This window comes from Artemia franciscana, chromosome 13 (genome assembly GCF_032884065.1).
Source record: "Artemia franciscana chromosome 13, ASM3288406v1, whole genome shotgun sequence".
Taxonomy (NCBI): Eukaryota; Metazoa; Arthropoda; class Branchiopoda; order Anostraca; family Artemiidae; genus Artemia; species Artemia franciscana.
Window position 1 is genome coordinate 49071926 of NC_088875.1, and position 24107 is coordinate 49096032.

The 24107-nt window shown below is 36.2% G+C and overlaps 1 protein-coding gene across 2 annotated transcripts in view; it reads left to right on the forward strand.

Moving 5' to 3' along the window:
- LOC136035036 (leucine-rich repeats and immunoglobulin-like domains protein 3) overlaps positions 1-24107 on the forward strand; it is a 141755-nt gene that overhangs the window by 3215 nt on the left and 114433 nt on the right. For both annotated transcript variants that reach the window (XM_065716636.1, XM_065716637.1), the window contains exons 2-3: positions 12185-12497; positions 23358-23429. In XM_065716636.1, coding sequence (XP_065572708.1) covers positions 12337-12497; positions 23358-23429 — 233 coding nt within the window. In that variant the 5' untranslated portion in view covers positions 12185-12336. The remainder of the gene's footprint in view (positions 1-12184; positions 12498-23357; positions 23430-24107) is intronic.

Genomic DNA, 24107 nt, shown 5'->3' on the forward strand with positions numbered 1-24107 from the left:
TTGCACCATTTATGGTGAAGCTCAACTAACTTAAAACTTTTTTACATGGTCTTCATTGTGCAGGTACCAATCTCCTGATTCAATGTCTTTGGTCAGGAGTGTTATGAGTGGTTGTGGGCAAATCATCTGATGCTTCCTTTGTTTTCCCCCCAGATTCCTCAAGGTACCCACTTAAAGCTGCATCAACTCTGGTTGAGCTTAAGCCACACCATCAACCCCTGATCCTAACCAAATAACTCTTCAATAACCCAAATAACCTTATATAATAATTCTAACAAATAATCCTGTTCCACAATTAGATCATCAGGACTTGAACCCCCTGACCTTGGGATTTCAATTCTTCAGTGCTAACCACTGACTGGGATGGCTCAACCTGACTCTGAAATTTGTGCATTGAAATTAAGATGATTATTTAAAGCAAAGTGGTGAATTGGTAAAATTGACACCATAAACTACATGCTAGTAGAAATATAAACCTGTGCCCATTTTGCTAACCACTGGGGGTTTATGTTTGTACTAACTGTTTTTTTGCACCTTGGAGATAAAAAGAGATCAGATCTACTAAAAGAAAAGTGGTACTTTAAAGCAAAAAATTACAGCATTTCAAATAGGTCTTTGTATCCATAATTTTGGTTTGAATAAAAAAAATGCATTTCACATTGTATAGTAAGTACATTCTTCTGTTTTTATCATAGTTGTACTATATAAATATATATTTCATAAATGTTGCACTTCATATTCTGTTAACCTAACCCATTACTATTTAGCTAGGCCTTATCTATATCTGAGAAAGTAATTTTCATTTTAAACAAGTAATATTATGCTTTTTTTAAAGTATCATATGCATCTTTTGATAAAAACCAGCTCTTTTAATAAATAACACGCAATAAATAAATCCCATTATTTTTCTAGAAATATATTCACCTTTACTCTAGACAAATACTGTAATATTTACAGTATTAACAATGTGGCAGGGAACAACAAAATGTACATTTGTCCCCTAGAAAAATTTTTGATCCAGCATTGACTTTGTATATAGTCAAGGGCTATATATGGGACCATCAGGTGCAGTAGGGGTAAACCATTATAAACAGAAAGCATAAAATTAGCTATCTAAAAATGCCTCTCTCTTTTCTTAGCATGTCTCCTTCTGGAGAGCAACTACTTTGTATATCCCCCCTCCTGGACAGAAGCTGAGTTTGTGCTTTTCAAAATAACTTCCCATAGGATCATTAAGGCTCCAAGGATCAACTAAGGTTGGTCCATTGGATCAACCAAGATTCCTTAGGTTCTGATTTAATGGTTACCTTCTCCAGAAAGAAACACTAGACAATTCTGAAAAATGCTTAAAAACAATTATAAAATACTTTCTTATTTCAAGATGTGTTTCAAAAAGACCAGTAATTTTCATCAAATGTCAGAAGGCCTATGTCAATTAATTCAGTATGGGTTCTAGCTCTGACTTTTAATCAGTCCATAGGCTGTGGTGGATTTAGCATTTGTCTCAAATGGAGAGATGCAAGAAAGTTCCCTTAGGTAGAGAGTGTCCCTACCTGAGTAGACTTGACAACAGTCTTGTGGTGGAAAAAATATACCTCTAAAATGTTTAAAGAATAGACTATTTTGAAATGGACATCATTTTTGGATGAGTCATACATAAAATCTCAAGTATTTAATTTTTGGAATAGCTATGAAATTTGAATACAGCTTTCTGAGAGTCTATTTGCTGGCTGTATTTGCTCAAATTAAACATTCTTGATTGTTGTTAACTGTATTTGTCAATAGTAAACAGTCTGGGTTGTTTTCTAGAAGTATAGACTGTAGTTCTTCTTCCTTTTTGAAGGAGGGAGAATTTCCAACATAATGCTTAAAAGAGTTGACAGAAGTAACTTCCTGTGACTTACTTAATGCTTTCTTGGCTTTCTAGGAAAGCCTAACGTTTGACTAAACCTTGTTATAGTTCACCTCTAAAAACCTTTTTACTTGGTCAACAACAAAATTCTGATGCATTTATTCACCAACAACTTACTTGACCTTCTCTTAGTAAAAGCTAAAATATTGCTTCTCCCAAACAGATCAGAGGGGATGTAAAAAACAAGAACACATTCTCTCAGCCCTTCCTGGTTTACTGTGGAATTCCTCAAGGAGTCTTATCTTAAGGACCACTTTTATACCATGTAATGGTTAATGATATTAGAATAAGTAATAAATTCCCTCAAAGATGGAAATATCTGAATGACGTGTTAGTTTTCAAAGTTAATTTGTAGAAAAATTAAAAGTGACCCCCCTGGAATCCTAACCTGTGTTTTGGACAATCCTAAGAATCTAAGTATGCAAGTAAATATTTATGATCAAGTTTCACAAAGATTAAACTTCTTGAAATCTTGTCCCATCTCAATGACCCTATTCCACTCGAAATATTTCTGAAACATCTGAAATTCCATGGTGTCACAGGCCCCAAAACTTTAGTATATATTTCAAATCAGGGATCATCCAGGTTATCAAAAGGGATCATCTGAAATATCCCATGAATGGTTAAGGGTATTAAGTTGACACTCTCAGAGAACAATGAGGGAGTATTAAGCTAAATCAAAAGACTTAAAGTCATTCAGGCTGTCAAAATGACGTATCTTTAATGTCTCAAGGAAAACTTAGATTATCAAGTTAAAAATGTTGGTGAAACTAGAGGCGGATGTTGAACTAAATTAAAAGACACTCTCTGCATCAAGAATATCAAAAGGTTGTATATGTAATGTCTCAGAAACAGTTGAGGGTAAATTGAAACCTCTATTGGATAATGAACCATATCCAAAGGCACTATCTGTATCTATATTGTCAAAAGGGCGTATCTAAAATGTCTCAGGAACAGTAGAGGATAATAAATTGAAACTTCCAGGGAATGTTCAGGGGGATATTGAACTGCATTAAAAGACACTTATGTGCGTTTAGGTTGTCAAAACAGGGTATCTGCAATATTTTAGGTACAGTTAAGGGTATAAATTAACAGCTTCAAGTGCAATAAATTTGCAAGTGCAATCTGTTTGCATAGATTTCGTTGGCCTATTTTTGTTTTTATGTTTTTAATTGAAAATCAGAAGTTTTTTTTTATTACACAAGCTAAAATTGTATTCATTTAAACAAACAAGCTGTTAAACAAAATATAATATGATAAGATTCTTATAATAAGCATGCCAGTCAATATTCATGTATATTAAAGGTTGTAACTGGATGGGGGTAAGGATAGCTTCAGTTCTGTAGATGGTAAACAAACCATGTAGATTTAGTATCAGTATGTTTGCACGATATTCCTCTTTCACATCCACCCACAACTATATTGTAAAATATTATGAAAATTTTATGCAAAATTGTGTGCTTAGTTTCATTTTCTACTTTTTATGGCACTTGGTAAATACTAAGTGCCATATAGCAATCGCAAATTCTGTTGGTCCCGGTTTTGCTAGTTTATGCTCTTCCAGATAAGCTAGGACAATGAAATTCGGCAGGCGTATCAGGGACCAGACCATATTAATTAAAAATAGTCGTTTCCCCGATTCGACCATCTGGGGGGGGAGTGGGGGGACAGTTAACTCCGAAAAATAGAAAAATTGAGATATTTTAAACTTACGAACGGGTGATCGGATCTTAATGAAATTTGATATTTAGAAGGATATCGTGTCTCAGAGCTCTTATTTTAAATCCCGACCAGATCCGGTGACATTGGGAGGAGTTGAAGGAGGGAACCTAAAATCTTGGAAAGCGCTTAGAGTGGAGGGATTGGGATGACACTTGGTGGGAAAAATAAGCACAAGTCTCAGATATGTGATTGATATAATCGGAGTGAATCTGCTCTCTTCGGGGGTGTTGGAGGAGAAAAATTGAGGTATTTCTAACTTACGAACGGGTGATTGGATCTTAATGAAATTTTATATTTAAAGGGATCGTTTTTCAGAGCTCTTCTTTCAAATCCCGATCGAATTCGTTGACAATGGGAGGGGTTGGAGGGGGAACCTAAAATCTTGGAAAGCGCTTAGAGTGGAGGGATCGGGATGACACTTGGTGGGAAAAATAAGCACAAGTCTTAGATATGTGATTGACATAATCGGACTGAATCTGCTTTCTTTGTGGGAGTTGGAGGGGGTGTTAATTTGGAAAAATTAGAAAAAATGAGATATTTATAACTTAAGAACGGGTGACCGTTCGTGAGGTATTTTTAAATTTGATATTTAGAAGGAACTTACGTCTCAGATATCCTATTTTAAACCCCAACCAGATCTGGTGACATTGGGGGGGGGGGAGTTGAAGGGGAAACCGGAAATCTTGGAAAACGCTTAGGGAGGAGAGATTGGGATGAAACTTGGTGGGTAGAATAAGCAAATGACGTAGATACGTGATTGACGTAACCGGACTGGATCTACTCTCTTTGGGGGAGTTACGGAGGGGGTCCAGTGCTTTGGCGAGTTCGGTGCTTCTGGACGTGCTAGGACGACGAAAATTGGTAGGCGTGTCAGGAAGCTGCAAAATTGGACTTGATAAAGTCGTTTTCCCCGATTCGACCATCTGGGGGGGAGGGCTGAAGGGAGAGGAAAAATTAGAAATAATGAGGTATTTTTGACTTAAAAGTCGTTTATCGGATCTTAATGAATTTTGATATTTAGAAGGACATCCTGACTCAGAGCTCTTGTTTTAATTCTGACTCAGAGCTCTTATTTTAAATCCTGACCGGCATTAAGCCTCTGATTTTCTTTTTAAATTAATCTATTGATTCTTAGAATTTTGCTAGAGCTCATGCCATATGAGCTCTTGGCTCTTCCGACCTCGTCACAAGGGCCATATGAGCTCTTAGCTCTTGTTTTGTTTGTTTCTGAGTGCTCAGTTGCGGAGTAGAAATACCTGAAATGCCTACCTAATTATTTATTGAGCTGTAATCAGACATATACGGAAGTTTGTCTGTAGGGACAGGAGCAGAGTCGTTAAACGTGCAAAAACTAGACATTTTTTAATTGAACTTTTCGCAAATTATGGGAATTAAAAAAAATTATTAAATACGGAAGAATTAAGGGGCCCTCCGTCGAGATCGGTATTAGGAAGGCTTTGAATTTTTCACCTGAGTTTTTCAGGTGGTAATTATCATATTCTTAATGTTTCAGCCAGTCGGTATTAGAAGTAGAATTTTTTAAAGAAAAAAAACGTGGCTACTCGTGTGTCTTCATTAATCTGTGCTCTAACCCATTCCGAAGGTCTCAGCGCTTTTTAAAACTCTGGAATCTTAATCAAATCTGTTTAAACGTAATGAAACTTATTTAATCTTAATTAAATCTACCAAGATCATCTGTCTTCATTTTAAAGCTAAACTCATACCGCAAAGCTAGTTAATTAGTATTGACGGTTAAGATTTTCTCTATTCTGATGTTATACTAGTTAAGAACAAGGCGTAAATCCTTAAGTTTTTGAACTTTCAAAGGATATTATATTGCAATTTTGTCTTTGTATTTATTTTTAAGAGGTAATATAAGAAAAAATCAAACTTAAAACGAAAAAAGAATTGCTATTGAAGTATAAATAAAACCCAAAACGAAAAAAAAAACAATCAATGCAAACAAACATATAATATTTACTAATATAAATGAATAAATAAATCTTAAAACGAGTGAAACTTAATATATTAAAATGCAAATAGTTGATTTGCAGAATATGCAAATCAACCCTGAAACGAACAAAATACACTACAAACAAGAGTTTGGGTAGCGCCTCCTAAACTTTCAAAGGATGTTATATTGTACCTCTAATTTTGTCTTTGTATTTATTTTTGAGAGGTAATATCAGAAATAAACTTATTTTTCGATTTCTTTCCTTTTATCCTAGTCTTTGTTCTGCCTTACTCGTTCACTTTTCACTAAATCTACGTTGCTAAGGTCATTGAACTGCTGCAGAACTTTTGGTAGGCTTCGCCAACAAAAGTTTAATTTGGTTATGTTAATTGTTAATTTAGTTATTAAAAAAAATATGATAAAATGGTCTTAAAATATGGTGCATTCTTTAAACCAACTTTATTCTCAAATCCTGGCTTCAAATCAATGTTGTTAGTTTTAAGATATACCATGTACAAAAGCTTCTGTTCAATTACTTTGCTCCAAAACATAAAACCTAATACAAGCTATGCCGTAATTCTAAAATTTGATTGCCACGTAAACACTTAACAACTATGTCATTGGTTTCGTTATTATTTAGAATCGTTTGTTAACTATTTGCATAAAGACAAATTCATCTTCTTTAAAGCGATCGAAAACTAATTAAATGGCACACCAAATAGCACAATTATGCAATCCCTCGTCCCTTAATAGGTTCGGGGTCCAGTGTGTTTCCCCCGGAAAATGCATCCCCCCTTACCATTCCCACCTGGAAAATTCTTCCGAAATGTTAAATTGGGAAAAACTCGGAAAAGGAGAATACGCACCTGACAGGGTTTCAATGTAAACAAGGTGCAACATGCCCACTATTCTGATAAATTGTTGATATTGTGGAGGGGGGTTTCGAAGAGTCAAATTGCCCAACTTCTACCTCCGTTAATATGGACTGAAAATCCTCACGTTATTACGCTCAAGCAAAATTCAATATATCCACTTTTCTGCTAGAAAGTTAAAGAAAGGTTGCTAGAGGGGTCAAAGGTGCATATTATGGCATATACGGCATGCCGTTGATTTCCATCATTTGGAGAATAATTTGCTAGGAGTTGCCGTCGGAGGAACAATCGCATTGAAAGAGCCAGGCAGGAGTGTTGCTTGTTTTTATCTTGAATTTTTGTGTCGCAGTACTAACCTTTGATTTGTAATCTGCAAAATCCTCCTAAGGTACAAACTTAGTTGTTGGAAATTGGATGCTCATAATCCAATCTTGGCATCACATTTTAAGTGACTTCAAAAACGCTTAAATATCAGCTTCCGTATGGTAGTTGTGATAAGAGATGGTCATGATCAGGAGGCCGTGGAATGATTTTCAAATTCTTAATTGCAATATTAGGCTCATAATTATAACCCAAATTTTTTTTGGAAATTAAGCACTATTCCTCGAAATGCATTACTCATTATGTTTTGGTATTGGATTCCTAAATTGAAATAATAACCTCAGGTTTTCACTCAATAATATCATAAGTAGTTAATACCAATTTTGTTGAGAATCAAATGTTGAATACGTACTGAATATATTATTTATCTTTACGTCTGTATCGTATTGTTTATCTCAGGTTTGTAATCAACAAGCTCAAAAACTCTTCATACAAAATTTGGTGGAGGCTAGTTGTCATTTGTGAATTATAGCCTATGCTTAGTGTTTCTTAATTTGGGACATTCATTATGTGATTTTAATTTTTTTCGATAAAAAATTAATTACTTAGGGCAATTTGCTAAATAATCTCTGACTGATCATGAATCGAAAGTAGTCGAGCATATCTATATTCGAGAAGCTGGGACGGGATGGTCATTCAGGAGCTAGTCCTACTGTTGGCCATCCAAGAACATATAGATCCTTGTTGACTTATATAAGAGCATGACTTTATATAATATTTTGGTCTGTGCTCCACAATTAGCCCCAAATTTGTAATCCCTTAACTCAGCCTTCTGCTGGTGGTCCAGCTTAAAGGGACACGTGACTCTTCGCCTTCAATCGGAACGGTCTGGTGCAAGCGTGACTGCTTCTTGTAGATCAGTACGGATCATGGAAAGGTACTTGATAATCCTATCCCTTCGTCTGAACCAAGGCTCTCTGCAGGGGCGCTTCCAGCCATGCGAAAGATAAAGACTGAATAGTTTGCTGGCGGGTGTTTCTGCTGGCGTGTGGACCAAATGACTGAACCACCGTAGAGTTCGTGCTTTGAACTGACGCCTCATTTGAAGTTTGACGCCTCAATAACAAAATCTTTAAACACCATTCTTTTGAAAAAATAATGTCCGGGTTTTTGGATGGGGCATGTACAAAGGGCCTCACTCCTTTCTATAATACATTTCTGGAAGAAGTTGTTAAGCGTTCGTTTCTAATGATGTCCAGGAGTCAAGTAGACTTAAGAAAATCCTTGCACCACTCCGAGTTCGACAAGGTATAACATGCTATTTAAACATATCTATGTAGACCTTGATTTAAATGGGCTCTTGGCGTAATTTGACAACCTCACTCTTGAACGGCGTCTACTTTGTTGCCCCGAGAAGCACGTTTTTTGGACCTCGTGACCAAAGGCAATCTCATGCCATCTGCCGTTTTCAATTTTGACATTGACCATTCTGGTTCTGATTCGATGCTATATAGGGTTGTAGGGGTATAGCGTTTGTTTAAGAGGTAATAGGCTGCCTTCCGGGTCGCTTTCGGCCCTTGAGAAGTGTTCTAGAATCTAGATTTTTTTTTATATATATTTACGATTGGATGAGCTCCTTTCTAAGCAAATACAATAATCTCTTTTACACAACGAGGGAAAAAAAGTCTTGCAATGCTTTTGCGTTAACGACGACATGATTTAAATCATTTTCAAAGCTGTCAGTTCATTCCCATTACTTAATCAATAAAATTAATATGTCTTACAATATGGGAGATATAGGAAGACCCAGTAAAGTATATAGCCTAACCATATGTATACATTGGGCATAAAATTGGTGCAAAATTGATTTGGATGGTAATTGTAATTTTTACCCGTGTCAGGCAGAGAGACGGTCCTCTGTGTAGTGGTTTTAGGCTTCTCACAAAAATAAGTTTTATTCCACGATGTGTATCGTATCCCTTTTTGGGGAGTTTATATCCTGTTTCTGAAATTCCACCCATTTTTCACATACTAATATCAATAATGACTAACTTTAAAATCATCACATTTTACTTATTTAGAACGAGCATGAAGAATATATTTTCTTGTTGCATTCATTGTAATTAAAACTTCGTTTTTAGAGTTTAGGTTTCAGTTGATAAGGGCCACTTTTCACTTGTAGCTTGTTACTACAAGGTGTTTGATGCAAGGATCTCCTAAATGGGAAGTAGGCTACTACTCCCTCCTTCGATTCTCAATTTTTACGTTCTAGTTTAATATTTGTGTTGATTTACAATTCCGCCAGAATGGTAATGATCCCTGAACATATGTACTCCTCCAAATATTTACCAGGATTGGTGTCTGAAATATGAAAAATTAGTTTAAGTTTTCAAGGGGAGTGTTTTGAACCTCCTCCCTTATGGGAAAATGTCTAACAGTGTTCATAATCTCCCTCCACCTTTTCACCTATTGTGCTGGTAATCCTGCGAATATAGTCTTTTATGCTGGTTTAAAATATATAAGTTTCATCAAATTTAGTCTTACTTATCAAAAGTTACGAGTCTGAGAAAATTTGCCTTATTTTGGAAAATAGGGAGGACCATCTTAAGGGACGAATGCGCTCCTGCGCGCTACCACTGCATCTGAAACTGGAAGCACAATATATAATTTTTCGGGGATTCAAAACGATTAGCTCTATCCGAATTATGGGTCGATGGCTTTTTGGCATTCTTTTGGTGCCATATTGTTGTTCTGTGCCACAAAATGGCAGAAAACGAAAATTTTGTTGAAATGAGATTTTCCCAGATTTTGCTGCACAATTGCTTCGACACCCCTAGGAAAAAAAGAAACGCACACGTAAAAAAATCTTCTTGGAAAAAATACGAAATTCCAAGTTTTCTTTTAGATAGGTGCTCGAAAACTCTGTATTACGGTTCCTGGATATGCTGAATTTGGTGATGTAATTTTTCATTAAGACCTTTGCCCTTTTTTTTGGGGGGGGGGGGGTTTAGAGATAGAGCAAATCTTCTCAGGCAAGTAGCTGCTGATGGGTAACTTCAATGTTTAACTATTAATGGTAAATTTTTACATATTCAGAATCACGATAAAAGCTCATTTTTTTATATATTAATTGTTGTGAAAATTGTATTTTTTAGAGTTTCCCTTACTATTAGCCCATGTTGCTCCTTAGTTGCAGTTTCGTAACTACGAACTGTTTTATACAGCGAATTTCTATCATGAGCTTAAACATGAGCTTAAATTCTTGTAATGAATGTAGAAAGCTTTTCTGGCCGAAATCATCCTGATAAAATTTTTACTCTCTAATAATTGAGTTTTTACTCCCTAATATAGGCCCTAGGGATTTGATCAAATCACTGGCTTTATAACATCACTGAACCGTATACAGTGCAAGCTATACTAAACTGTATAACTTGCACTTTACTTACCGTTGAGTACCATGCACAGGTTGAAAAAGACATCTTAACTTTTCCCTTCATCTATGAAACGTTTTTTGTTGATCGGTATCCTTACGGCTAAACTAGTGTAGTCAAACAATTTGTGGAAACTAGTTGTAAGTAAGGTAGGACTCAGCCCAATAGTAATCGAAACTCTGAAGACAGAAGTCTGATAACAATAGATACATGAAGTGTATTCTCCTGATGAGCCCTTATGTTGGGTGTTGCCTCTGAATTATTTGTCTATATTATTTTTTCTATTGTTTGGTAAATGACGACTTATACTTATTGACGACACGACTGTCTGTCCATGGATTATTCTTTATGGTTGATTGTGTGTGGCTATGCTGTTTGACCTATGTGATTGTATGGATGAGTAGGGTTAAGGCCTCATTCAAGTGCTGGTCTATATTAATCACCAATTTAGGAAAACAGTCTTCCTTTTCTCCTTCTGTCTCTCTTTTTTTTTTTTTTTTTTTTTTTTTTTCTTTTTTTTTTTGTGCTGTTGCATTGGTGATTTCTCTTTTCATGATATAAGATTCATTAACTTTAATGTTACCATCATAAGCTACGAGCCTGAGAAAATTTGCCTGATTTTCGAAAAAGGGGAAGCACTCCCATAATGTCAGTAAATCTTAATAAAAATTGCACTCTCAGATTCAGCGTATTATTACCCCCGTACTGCAGAGGTTTCAAGCTCCCGTCTACTGTGGGTAGCTTCCCTCATATACGGAATAATTTCTGTCCGTTTTAAGTTTTAATGTTGCTCCTTACTTTCAGGGAAAAAACTTCTTGTTTTTATTTAATGACAATCAAGATTTTACTCCAGAGGAAAAATAATTGTGCCGGTAGGCTGAAATACAAAAGTAAAAATGTAAAGAAATCTTATATTTTCTAGTTTTGGCACAGAAGTTGACGTTTAAGTGTAAAATTTATTAGTTTTTACTAGAGCGTAACTACTTTTTGCGTTTTGACCTTGAATTTTGCATTTTTGGTGTATGTCTTAGTGGCATTTGATAATGTTCAAATCAGTTATATTAACTAAGTCATTAATCACTTCTAATGAATAATTTCAGTACATCGCGTTCTTCCTCGAGCTCCATAATTTCATTTTGCTTATTTTCCGGAATTTTACGTTTTCAAATTACATTCTATGTCAGGGAGAGACCAAAGCCCCCCTCCCCACTTTGGAAATCTGGACGCCCCTTAAAAATGTGTCAAAATAGAACAGTAAGAAACATTCCTCATTGATTCCTGGTGAAAACCTAACTTCGGGTTTGTGGGGGCAGTTTTGATTGGCCAACTACCTTTCTGCAATAATTTTAAAAACTCATTGGTGGTTATGTCTGACATTCTTGTCTTTTTTTCTAAGATGTACTTGCTTATAGTTTTGAGCACTCCTGCGTGCAGGGGGGCTCTGTTAGTGGAACTAGAGGAACCTCTCTAAAATTTGGTATAAGCGTCATCACAAAGAATGATGGACCAAAATTGGTCTCCATTCTATTTTGGACCACTTATCATCTAGAAACAACCCTTCGATACCTCCTCAGTGGTCAAATTTATATAGCCACCTCGTCACAGGGGTATACCAAGGGGACCATTGGGACCCAATCCACGAGAAATCGTAAATCTTTCTGAATTTATCGGAAGTCATTCAAATTATCAAATGAAATTCACTTTTTTATTATTACCTCTCCCCGCCAATTGTTTATTGTCGCCCCCTCCCCACAACACAAATTCCGGGTACGCACCCGCCCTTTATCTGTATTGAATCTCGTTTAATGTCTGGATTATGAATATTTATCTTGAAGTCTGTAGGCTAGTCATTTATGAGCTTTCGAATCACATTTTACCCAATCCTTTTGTCTTAAATACTAATTTTTAGCTTTAAATTTGTTTTTAAAAACATAAGGTATCATTAACTAATTAATATTTTATCTATTTTCAGCTATACTCTGTTGTGCATTACCCGTTCACTTTGAGAGGATAAGAAAACTCCGCCAGTTTTGTCAGAAGTTTCAGTTGCTTTTGGAGCTTTATCAAGGAAAGTGAAGAGAATAATAATTTAAGTGCTTATTAGTTTTAATTGAAATATGTGAAATGAACAAGTTTGGGATGATGGTGATTTTTCTTCTTTTCGGATTAGCAACAGCTGAAGAATTATGTCCTGATATCTGCTCTTGCTTTGGTGGACTGGTTGATTGTAGCAAGAAAGGCTTAAGTGATGTACCTGATGATCTTCCGAGTTGGACAGAATTTTTGTAAGTATCGATAACTATGATTAATCTGGGTAAAAGTTATTTATAGGACTAAGTACGTGAGAAGAAAAAGAGATATATCGTTAAACCTCCAGTCAATATTCTTACGAAATTAAATAACTAATTCGGTCGCAATTTCACTCCATCACCCTCTGATGCTGTATCGGCTATAGGCCTAGAATCTGTGGGTGAGGAATACCGTAGGAATGTAAGAATATAAAATGGAAGGAATTTAATGTCAGAAAAACCGATTGGGCAGCTGCCCTAATGGGGCTAGGTGTAGCCCTAGACTATAAACGAAAGATTGCTAAATTTATGGGCTTTGTGTTATTTTTTTTACTTATTTTTGTTCATCAACTGGTTCACAACGCTAAACAAATTGAAAAAAAGAAGACAGCAACCTGAGAGCAACAGCGGTTTTACGAGATTGCACTCATAAATGTGCGTAAAATAATCCCAATTTATATAAAAATTTACTAGACATGAGGGCAGATTCAATACTACTAGCTATTTTCAGTGGCGTAATTTCGTCAAAATCCTAGGCCGAAGAGAAGTGGGACCCAATTTCAAATCAAGTGGAAATTACAGTGAAATCTGAAAAATGAGTCTGGCGTATGCTAATTTCAGCAGTGAATCTACTGTTGAGGATTTTCAACTTTTTACCTACACCACTTCCCTCTCCAGAGCATGGACTTTTATTAGTTCGGAAATTTTTGTACATGGTAAATAAAACCCACAGAATAATTAACCAACTCGTGGGAGGGATTTGGCAAAATATTAATTCAGTTTGGAGATTAGAGTGGCTCAAGGACAATTCAATTTACATATAAAACTCGGGGTAAATATTTGGATGTTGAGGGGGTGTGTAAAAAATGAATGTTATATTTGGATTTACGATGAAATTCTGTCTCTAAATATATATATCTATTTCTCAGCTATATTTTAGTGAGTTAATCCGGGAATTTACATTTTTTCTTGTTATTTTCCGCTGTCTTATTTGAAATATTATACCTGTTTTTTTTTCGTTTCGTTTTGTTTGTAACGAAGTAATAAAACGTATTTCAAACAGTAGGCTGTACGAAAAGTTTGGTCTAATCCCGCTTTCTAGGGCTATAATGAGAGAAAGGTTGAGATGGATAGGGCACGTTCTGCGTATAAAGGATGATAGATTGTCAAAGATTGTCCTTCTATGGCTAAATGGAAAGCAGGTCGTCCGCGGTTGGGTGGGAAAGCGTCGTAGGTAGGTTTAAGGGAAATTAGAACTTCCTGGGAGGGTGTGAAGAGGGAGGCTTTGAGTAGACTGATATGGAGGAGTGTGCATACCTGTTTTGGCCTCAGACGGCTTTTTTGCGGCGAGTTGTTTGTAATAGTAGATGTAGATGATTTGTAAGTATAAAGGCATTGTGGTCTAAGAAATTATTGAGGTGTTTTTCAGAAGCTAGAGGAGGACATTCTTTATTTTCTCTTTCTCCATTTTGTTACTTGTCTATGAGTCGGACAAAAATTTCTGGGTTGTTCAAACTTGGTAAGCCCCCATCCCGAATACGGCAGTGTCTCTCTGCCCCCTCCCCTTTGGTTCTTCTGCCTCATAAATGAATTTATATTCTGAATATGCGTCTTAAAAAGTTATCTTCAACTCCATATCTCCGTTCCTTCTTTCTTTACTTAAGGATGTATCCTAGATAAATTCTTGACTCTTCAACCACTCCAGAAAATAGTAAAAGTCACTGAACTCTAGAGCTTTAGTGAAATTAAATAAAAAAAACTAATTTTTTTAGCTGAAAGTAAGGAGCGACGTTAAAACTTAAAACGAACAGAAATTACTCCGTATATGAAATGAATTGTCCCCTCCGCAACCCCTCGCTCTTTACGCTAAAGTTTGACTCTTTGCCACAATTCTACTTTTTAAAACAATTAAAAGCTTTAGCGTAAAGAACGAGGGGCTGCGGAGGGGACAATTCATTTCATATACGGAGTAATTTCTGTTCGTTTTAAGTTTTAACGTCGCTCCTTACTTTCAACTAAAAAAAATTAGTTTTTTATTTAATTTCTGAACGTTTTTGAATTAATGCATGTTTGGTTTTGGCTCTCCACACTTAAATTATTAAAATGAAATTTGTATATTAATTCTTTTTTTGGCTAAATGGCTTTCTCTTAGTTTTGATCAGACGATTTTGAAAAATAAGGGGTGGAAAAGGAGGCCTAGTTGCCCTCGAATTTTTTGGTTACTTAAAAAGGCAACTAGAACTTTTAATTTTTAACGAACGTTTTTATTAGTAAAAAAATGTACGTAACTTCAGAATTAACTTACGTAACAAACTTTCATAACCTTATATTTTTATTATGTATACGAGGGGGTTTGTACCCTCGTTAATACCTCGCTCTTTACACTAAATCGTAAGTTTTGTCCCAATTCTTTAAGAATGACCCCTGAATCAGAAAGGCCGTAGAATAAATAGTTGAAATTACTAAAAATACTTTAGCATAAAGAGCAAGGTATTTATCTCCTCCTAAATACCTCGCTCTTTATGCTAAAGTATTTTTAGAACCCCTCATATGCGTAATAATCTCTGTTCGTTTTAAGTTTCAATGCTACTTCTTCCTTTCATTTGAAAAAAACGTTTTCATGTTTATTTTGCATTGTTTCCTTATAGTAATGCTAGAGAATCCTGCGCCCTTGTCATTGAATTTTTCTTCCCCCATGACAGATTCCTCCAAGAAAAGATCCTCCAACATAGCCCCCTCTCCTCAGCCCCCTGAATAAAATCCCCCTGAAAACGTCTGTACACTTCCCAATAACCATTACTATATGTAAACACTGGTCAAAGTTTGTAACTTGCAGCCCCTCCCCCAGGGATTGTGGTGTGGTAAGTCATCCTCAAAGACATAATTATTATGGTTTTCGACTATGCTGAACAAAATGGCTATCTCAAAATTTTGATCCGTTGACTTTGGGAAAAAATGAGCGTGGGAGGGGGCCTAGATGCCCTCCAATTTTTTTGTCACTTAAAAAGGGCACTAGAACTTTTCATTTCCGTTAGAATGAGCCCTCTTGCGACATTCTAGGACCACTTGGTCGATACGATGACCCCTGGAAAAAAAAAACAAACAAACAAACAAATAAACACGCACCCGTGATTTGTCTTCTGGCAAAAAATACAAAATTCCACATTTTTGTAGATAGGAGCTTGAAACTTCTACAGTAGGGTTCTCTGATACGCTGAATCTGATGGTGTCATTTTCGTTAAGATCCTATGACTTTTAGGGGGTGTTTCTCCCTATTTTCCTAAATAAGGCAAATTTTCTCAGGCTCGTAACTTTTGATGGGTAAGACTAAACTTGATGAAACTTATATATTAAAAATCGGCATTAAATGCGATTCTTTTGATGTAGCTATTGATATCAAAATTCAATTTTTTAGAGTTTTGGTTACTATTGAGCCGGGTCGCTCCTTACTACAGTTCGTTACCACGAACTGTTTGACTGTTGGTCAAAATACGGATATCCGGACCAATGTGTTTAAGGCCCTTAACCCAATTCCTTAGTTTATCTGTGATAGTTTTTTTTTATTTTAGTCCTCACCAAAAAAGCAGGACACTTTTATTGGGTGAACACTTCTATTTTCAAAAATACTTCTTTTTTCGGTTGTCGCTGAAAAAAACTCATATTTTGGTGTTTCCATTGAATAGAATCAAAGAACAATATTGCCCCCTCCCCTAGATTAAAAATGCCCCTGTCCTCTAGGTTTTCATGAATGGGCGCCCTGTGTAGAAGAAGAAAATATTTTATTGTTATAGTTGTGGCAATAAATTTTTTTCATCATTGTTTTCTTCATTTTAAATTTACTTGAATGGTAGCCTATCATATGATGAAGCAGCCTATTAAGTTTTTAGCAAAACGCAAAAGATGCACTAAAGTTCTGAAGAGTGGCAGACCCATTCCAATGCGTGGTGGTTTCTGTTCTGTTCATGCAAACTTTTTTATTCATCATCTACTTTTTGTCAGTTCTAATCGTTTCATTTTTAAATACCACTCCTACTTTTCGTTGAAAAACGAAAAGAAATGTAATTATTGAATAGGCAAAGACTAAAGAGAGGGACTGATGTGACGTTATATTATAGCGTTTGAAGAGCGTACGCCTGTGAACAATAAGCTGAAGAAGAAACGTTTTTTTTTGTAAACATTATTGATTTGTCAAATATGGACTTCATGTATTAAGTCACACTAAAACTACAAAACAATCAGAGAAGTCCATTGTACAGGTTTAGAGCCCATATATGAAAATGTTGGAATTGAAAAACAACAGATAATTCACCTATGACGGTGAAATTTGTTTAGACCTTAAAAATATTTTGGCTAATCAGGGAGGAGAGGGGTACCTCAAAGGTGCATTTTAATGCGGAAACATTCCAACTCGTTAAGCCTTCGGATAAACACAGAATTATTTCTAAGGGAGAGATGAGGGGAGGGTGGAGGTAGAAATTGATGTATAATCCCCAGAGTCGTATCCAGGACTTGTTTTTTTGGGAGTGGGGGGTACAAAAAATTTGTATTTAATTCTCTGATTTCTGGGAATGTTTCTCATCTACGCTATTACTATCAAACAGTTCGTGGTAACGAACTGTAGTAAGGAGCGACCCGGCTCAATAGTAACCAAAACTCTAAAAAATGGAATTTTGATGTCAATAGTTACATCAAAAGAATCGCATTTTAATGCTGATTTTAAATATATAAATTTCATCAAGATTAGTTATACCGTCAAAAGTTACGAGCCTGAAAAAAATTGCCTCATTTTAGAAAATAGGGGGGAATACCCCCTAAAAGTCATACAATCTTAACGAAAATCACACCATCAGATTCAGCGTATAAGAGAACCTTATTGTAGAAGTTTCAAGCCCTTATCGACAAAAATGTGGAATTTCGCATTTTTTGCCAGAAGACAAATCACGGATGCGTGTTTTTTTTTTTTTTTTTTTTTTTTTTTTTTTCAGGGGTGATCGTATCGACCAAGTGGTCCTAGAATGTCGCGAATGGGCTCATTCCAACGGAAATTAAATGTTCTAGTGCCCTTTTTAAGTGACCAAAAAATTGGAGGGCACCTAGGCCCCCTCCCACGCTCATTTTTCCCCAAAGTCACAGGATCAAAATTCTGAGATAACCATTTTATTCACCATAGTCGAAAAACCTAATAACTATGTCTTTGGGGACGACTTACTCCCCCGCAGTCCCCGTGGGAGGGGATGCAAGTTACAAACTTTGACCTGTGTTTACATATAGTAATGATTACTGGGAAGTGTACAGACGTTTTCAGGGGGATTTTTTTTTGGTTTGGGAGAGAGTTGAGGGGGGGGGGTTACGTGGGAGGATCTTTCCATGGAGGAACTTCTCATGGGAGTTAAGACTTTCAATAGAGGGGGCGCAGGATTTTCTAGCATTATTTAAAAAAACAATGAAAAAATAAATATAAAAAGTTTTTTTCTACTGAAAGTGAGGAGCAGCATTAATACTTAAAACGAACAGAAATTATTACGCATATGAGGGGTTTACCTCCTCGTAATACCTCGCTCTTTACAACTATGAAAAACCCATTTAGTCCAAAAAAATTAATATACAAATTTTGTTTTAATTATTTATGCGCGGAGAGCCAAGATCAAAAAATGCATTAATTTAAAAACGTCCAGAAATTAAACAAAAAAAACAAGTTTTTTTAAATGAAAGTAAAGAGCGACATTAAAACTTAAAACGAACAGAAAATACTCCGTATATGAAAGGGGCTTTTCGTCCTCAACGCCTCGCTCTTTACGCTAAAGTTTTTAAATTTTTTAAGAAGTTGAGTTAAGGGAAAGAGTCAAACTTTAGCGTAAAGAGCGAGGCGTTGAGGACGAAAAGCCCCTTTCATATACGGAGTAATTTCTGTTCGTTTTAAGTTTTAATGTCGCTCCTTACTTTCATTTAAAAAAACTTGTTTTTTTGTTTAATGAAAGTAAAGAATAACATTAAATCCCAAAACAAGTAGAAGTTATTCCGTGTAGGAGAGGAGCTGCCCCTTTCTCATCTCCATCTCCACCTCATGGTCGGAGAAACTTCGGAGGGTGTTCGTTACGTCAGAAATTGAGAGTTCTAGTTCTTTTTGGCACTTGTCCATTATTCAGAACACACCAAAAAAGTGAATTTAGGTTAATCGTAATGAGATATACCAAAATATGATGACAATATAATACTTTATTAACAAAATTATGGGAACTACAGCAGAAAATTATGAAAAGAAGGGCCGTCTAGAATGCATTATCTTAAATACCGAATATAACCTAGCGTAACCAAAATACCAACTCTATTTATTAAATGTTTAATTAAAATATACCTACAATGTATTTTTTCCACCGAGCCTAAGCTAATTGTCTCCGAATCCAGATAGCTAAACCGTTTTTTGTCATATCGAACAGTCGAAAGTGATTGGAGACCAACCGGCCACGGAGAGTGTTTTCTAGGTAAGGGGGGGGGGGGTAAACGCTGGCTCCCTCCGTGTGCTTACCTAAGAGGGGGTATGGACGGCAGGATCTACATTTGCAAAAAAAACCAGCAAAAAGCAAGTGGTTTGTGTTAAAAATACAGGACGATATGGAAGAAACGATATTCCATCTTTTGGAAGGAGGGGGTATATACTGTGACTATGAATTGCTTATCGATAGTTGAGTCACGGGGACAGGGGTATTTCATGCAAAACTGCCAAAAAAGAAAATATTAATGACTGTAGCGCAAACATAGGTAATTCTGTGATTTTTAAAGCAAGTTTAACAGCCATGAAAGCTTCCGGGTCCTGCCCAATGTCTTCCTATACATTGCACTATGTTTCCCTGCGCCAACTTTCGAAAACTACTAAAGGACTTAGGGCTATGCCCCTCCTCCAGGTGGCGTCCCTATTCAGAAAGTTAGCTAAGTAAATTTGACAGATTTGTGGTCCTCCATCTTAATTTGCATGAGGTGTCATTATCAGGCTGGTCATCTTAATTGTTGCAGTTAGCGGCAAGATTCAAATAAAATTGCGGTTAAAAACAAGCATCCTTGCCGCTAGGCGAAAAGTTTTGTCTGCTGATGTCTTGACTATGAAACGCTAAAAGATGTTTTGGGTATTATGGTAATGTGTGTAGCCCGAGGAAAAAAGGGATGGCCTAATCACACGATCAAGGGTTTCAAAGGTGTGAAAATAAAGGTGTTCCTTTTTGGCAATGGTTGTAGAAGAACACAAAAAAATCTACTTGATTATGTTTTAGTGAAGATTTAATTGTCAGATGCTTTGATTTCCATTTCAGGGCTAATTTTAGAATCGTGCAGGAAGACGAAAAGACTTGGTATATGGGCTGTTGATGGAGAAGTTTTTCTTTGTAGGACTATCAAGGTATAGGCCTACCATGCCAGGGATGGGGTGGGGCGTTTTTCCAATATAATTAAATCCAAGGGAAGACACGTGTAAAAAGAATCAAAAATCCTTGCTAATGTAAAAAAAATCATTTGACTTGTGCCTGAAATTCTAGCTGTGCCATAAAGCATCTGTGCAGTGTTTTATGGAGGCGGGCAATTTTTGGTACCTGTCTGTTATAGCTAAACACTCAAGTTCTTAATCTAAGTAGAACCGGTTTCTCTGACGCTCGATCCTAATGAAATGTACCAAAATATCATTAAAACATTTAACTTTATTAACAAATTAGGACATTATTCTTTATCAATACAGATCGCAAGCTAAATTTAACTAAAGGAATTTCATGCATGGTCAGGAAAACCGGTTCGACTTGATAAAGAACTCTGGTATTGTAGCTAGAACAGATAAGTACCCCATTTTGTTTAAACTCGTCAAAAAATATTTTTGTTATGTTTTTATGAGTCTGAAATCAAATCTTTTTTTTGTGGGGAGAGGGGTTTAAACCTCGTACATCCCCCGCTAGATATAACCTTATATCTACATAATTCAAAATTGAAGGGGCTGAGAGAGTTCTTCGTGAAAAATTCGGATAATAACTATGTTTTAAATCATCCACAGAAAAAAAACTTCTGACCCGGAGCAAATCCCACGGTTTATGGTTAATTATAATTATTTGCAGCTGATTGGTCTAGAATTAATCTTCTAGAAATATAATGAGCAGTTCAGTCAACTACCTAGTTAGAACCTTTGAGCTATGGGCTTCAACAAGTTTTATAGTAGGCTATGAAGGAGCAAATTTTTCAGACGTTATTGTCTGATGCTTACTCAGAAGTACGTTTCGCGCCCTAGTTTCTTGATTTTTTTCCTATCCCATCTAAATAATAAAGAAAGTATTTTGCATATGGAACGGCAGTAAAGAGGCGTCTAGTTTGTTAACCCCCCTAAACTACCCTCGTATGAACCTGGGATTTGATAGCTATTCAACAATTTTGACAACGTACTTTACATCTTTTTTCTTTAACTTTCCCAAATAGATAAGATGCATTCATGTTGTTACTGTTGTGAATATTGCTGTTAGAGTTTTTAAATGTTAGGGTTTAAGAGACATATTCGGTGAGTTCGGCTCTTTCAGAGCGCCTGATAGTGTTTCAAAAATTAAAAAAATATTATCTTTCTAATTTTATCTAACTAGATTATCTTACCGATGGCTGAGAACGATAAGAAAAACCGTTTCATGGCTATTCAGGGAAGGAAGGAAGGATTTATTTTATGGCCGAAAGTCATTTTAACTTCTTATGAAGCAACTCTTTCGCAAGGATTTCTTTATATTTTTTGAAAACAGAGAACTGTCCATTTAGACCTGCGTGCTGGGAGATTCGGCACGTAAAGATGGGTCGAGAAGCGTATAAGATGATTCTCAGTTAGGAACGCTGGTGGGGGGGGGTTAGTCGACTCTCAAGAAATTCTAAAATTTCCTGGATTTCTGGGCAGTTCTCTTTAAAATCATCGAACGTTTTTTACTTGATGTCCCTCCTTCAAAAAGTCCCTCCGTTTATGCCGGGTTTCACTCAAGGGAATGCCACGAAAAGACATGCCACTGAAAACATACGTTTCGATTATTTTTCATAGTTTTTCTTCTACGATTTCCCTTCCTTTTGAAAAATGTTCTGTACAATTTAACTTGAGTGCCCATATGGGTCCATAGCCCTTTGGCTCTGCCCCAAATAGCGCCACTTACTGCGTCAGTAGGCCTATCTTTCAAACTACATGTTTTTAATTTATGTCCTTGGAATTGGTAAAGTAATCTCAGGAATAGTTTTTATGGGAACCTGATACTAGCAAACACACCTGTTATCACTGGGAAATGTGTTGACCCTTTCGTGTGTTTGCATAAATGCTGAAGTGGGATCATGCAGATGAATAGGCTTTAAGATTTAGGAGACGTGCCTTTGTTAGACGACCAAACAATGAAATTGGGAGGGATGCTGGTACCCGATGTACACAACCAACGCTTTTAGGTTCACAAATATTAGGCTGCTTGAGTGAATTGTTCCATGCCTGTTGTCACCATATAGGTTACACATACTCCTGGCGGTACAAGAGAGACTTTTTTTTTGGGGGGGGGGAGAATGTATTTGAATATAAATAATTTGGCAAAGTAGTATTCCCGAAGCAATGTTATATCATATTTTAAAGGAGTTAGGGAATCGTGATGTGAGGCTCGATGAAAAGACGTCAACCTGAAAATAGATTGGGAAAAGCTGTTTTACACAGTTGGTTTTGCTCTAACTCTTTATTTAAGGCACTTTAATGCTGTCTAAAATGTTAATGTTCAAATGTCATTTTATGTCTTTTATTTAGGTATCATTTATTAGGCCCCTTTTATTGAAATTTGAATACGAAACTTTTGTTTTTAGTATAATTTGGTGGTCGACAGAGCAAGTGCATACATATTCAATTGTTTTTTTTTTTATTGGGGGAAGGGTGTCAGAAATTTGGAAATACGTATTTTATGATACTATTCTCCGGAAGGACGGTCCTTTGAAGCAATTCCGTTGGAATTATCCATCCATAGCGTACAGCCATAACCTTTTAATAGACAGTGGTAGCTTCTTCTAATTTGGTAGCTCTCCTAGCTGCTCGTTACCCCCACCCCCTTATGTGGCGTTGGCTTGTTGTATGCGGAGCTTCGTCCGGTATCTTTGTTTCTCGAGGAAGAGTTGGATTATGTAAGCATCATAGCCATACAAGTGTTTGTGAAAAATAGGCTACTACGAGTTCTTGATATTATTGTATTCTCCTAAAATTGTGACTATGTGGTTGTGAGTCCTGTTAACGTTTATTTAAACAAACGCAAGTTTAAAGGCAGGTTTAATGTAACTCATAGATTTTGAAGGGCGGGAGGTTTTTGATGTCTTTTTTCGCAGTTTCTTGGGTGGGGCTGAAACCGGTAAATAATATTTAATAGGATTATTTTGTTGTATTGCGCTCATGTGTATGTGTTGTTGTTTTTTATATATAAGATAGGCTAGGTGGATAATCATGAGATGTTATGTTTAGATATTTATTTATAAGATATAAATCATAACATAAATTGGCAACGCAAGTCCTTAGGACTTTCTTTTTGCTGCAATACTTTATTAGTGTTACCATTTATTTATGTTTATATTGTGGATAAAAAATAAAACCTACCTACCTATCTAAGGAGGGCCAGGCTCCTTTGTGGTCCACAAATTCATGACGTTAACTAAAAGCAGAATATTCCCTAAAAGTAGGATTGACAGCATAATTTACCTGAAGCCTTGTGGTACCTCTTGACAGATTCTTGTCCCCACTCACCACACCAGGCCCAAGAAAGCTGAAATGGCGTTTTTTGTCTTGTGCTTTTCTAACCAAGTGATTTGCAGCTTTGTTATTTACGCTTATTCAATTCCTTTTTCTTTTAGGGAGCTGCAAGGGAATAAAATAACAGATCTGCCGCCGAAAGTCTTTTCAAGACTGTTGGGATTACGATATTTGTAAGTAGTGAAATTCTTTAATATTTCCGTGAGCGTGATCATGTTTGAAATCGTGGGATTAGGTTAAGTTCGGTTTATATTCTTAGGAATGCTTACTACGTGCTTTTCTGTGAGAATGAGAAATGCGTGAATAATTGAACGAGATTAATTCTTGTTTTTCCGACAGTTGTATTGCAAAGGGGAAATTTACGTTAGTGCGTAGATTGCATGGCATAATAGTACTGACTTCGCGAAATTCTACTTTTTCCATTAAAAAAAGAGATGCGTGCCTTTTATGTAGGCTATATAACTTATTTTTCTTTAGAATAGCGAGTATGACCAAATGAAAGTACACTTAAGGGGAGAGGTTATGAAGTCATTCATAAAATAATTGTGAGGACTAGCGGTATATATCCAGGTGCTGTAAAGAGTGATAAGAAATCTAGCCAAGCAAAAGAAAGACCTTGTCCTAGCTCGTGGCGATTATTTGTTCTGGTTTCCATTTAGTCTCCTTTCATACCTATGTACTTATTTTGTTTTTCCCTGTTCCTGCTTTTTAGTTTTCCAGTATTGCCACTTATCCAATATTTAAGAAGAAGGTTCATAGGGTTTGCCCGTTTTGCCAGAATTTGTTATAAGTTATGTGACCCTGCTTGCTAACAAGAGGGATCCCTTTAGCTAAAATTGGTCCTAAGATAC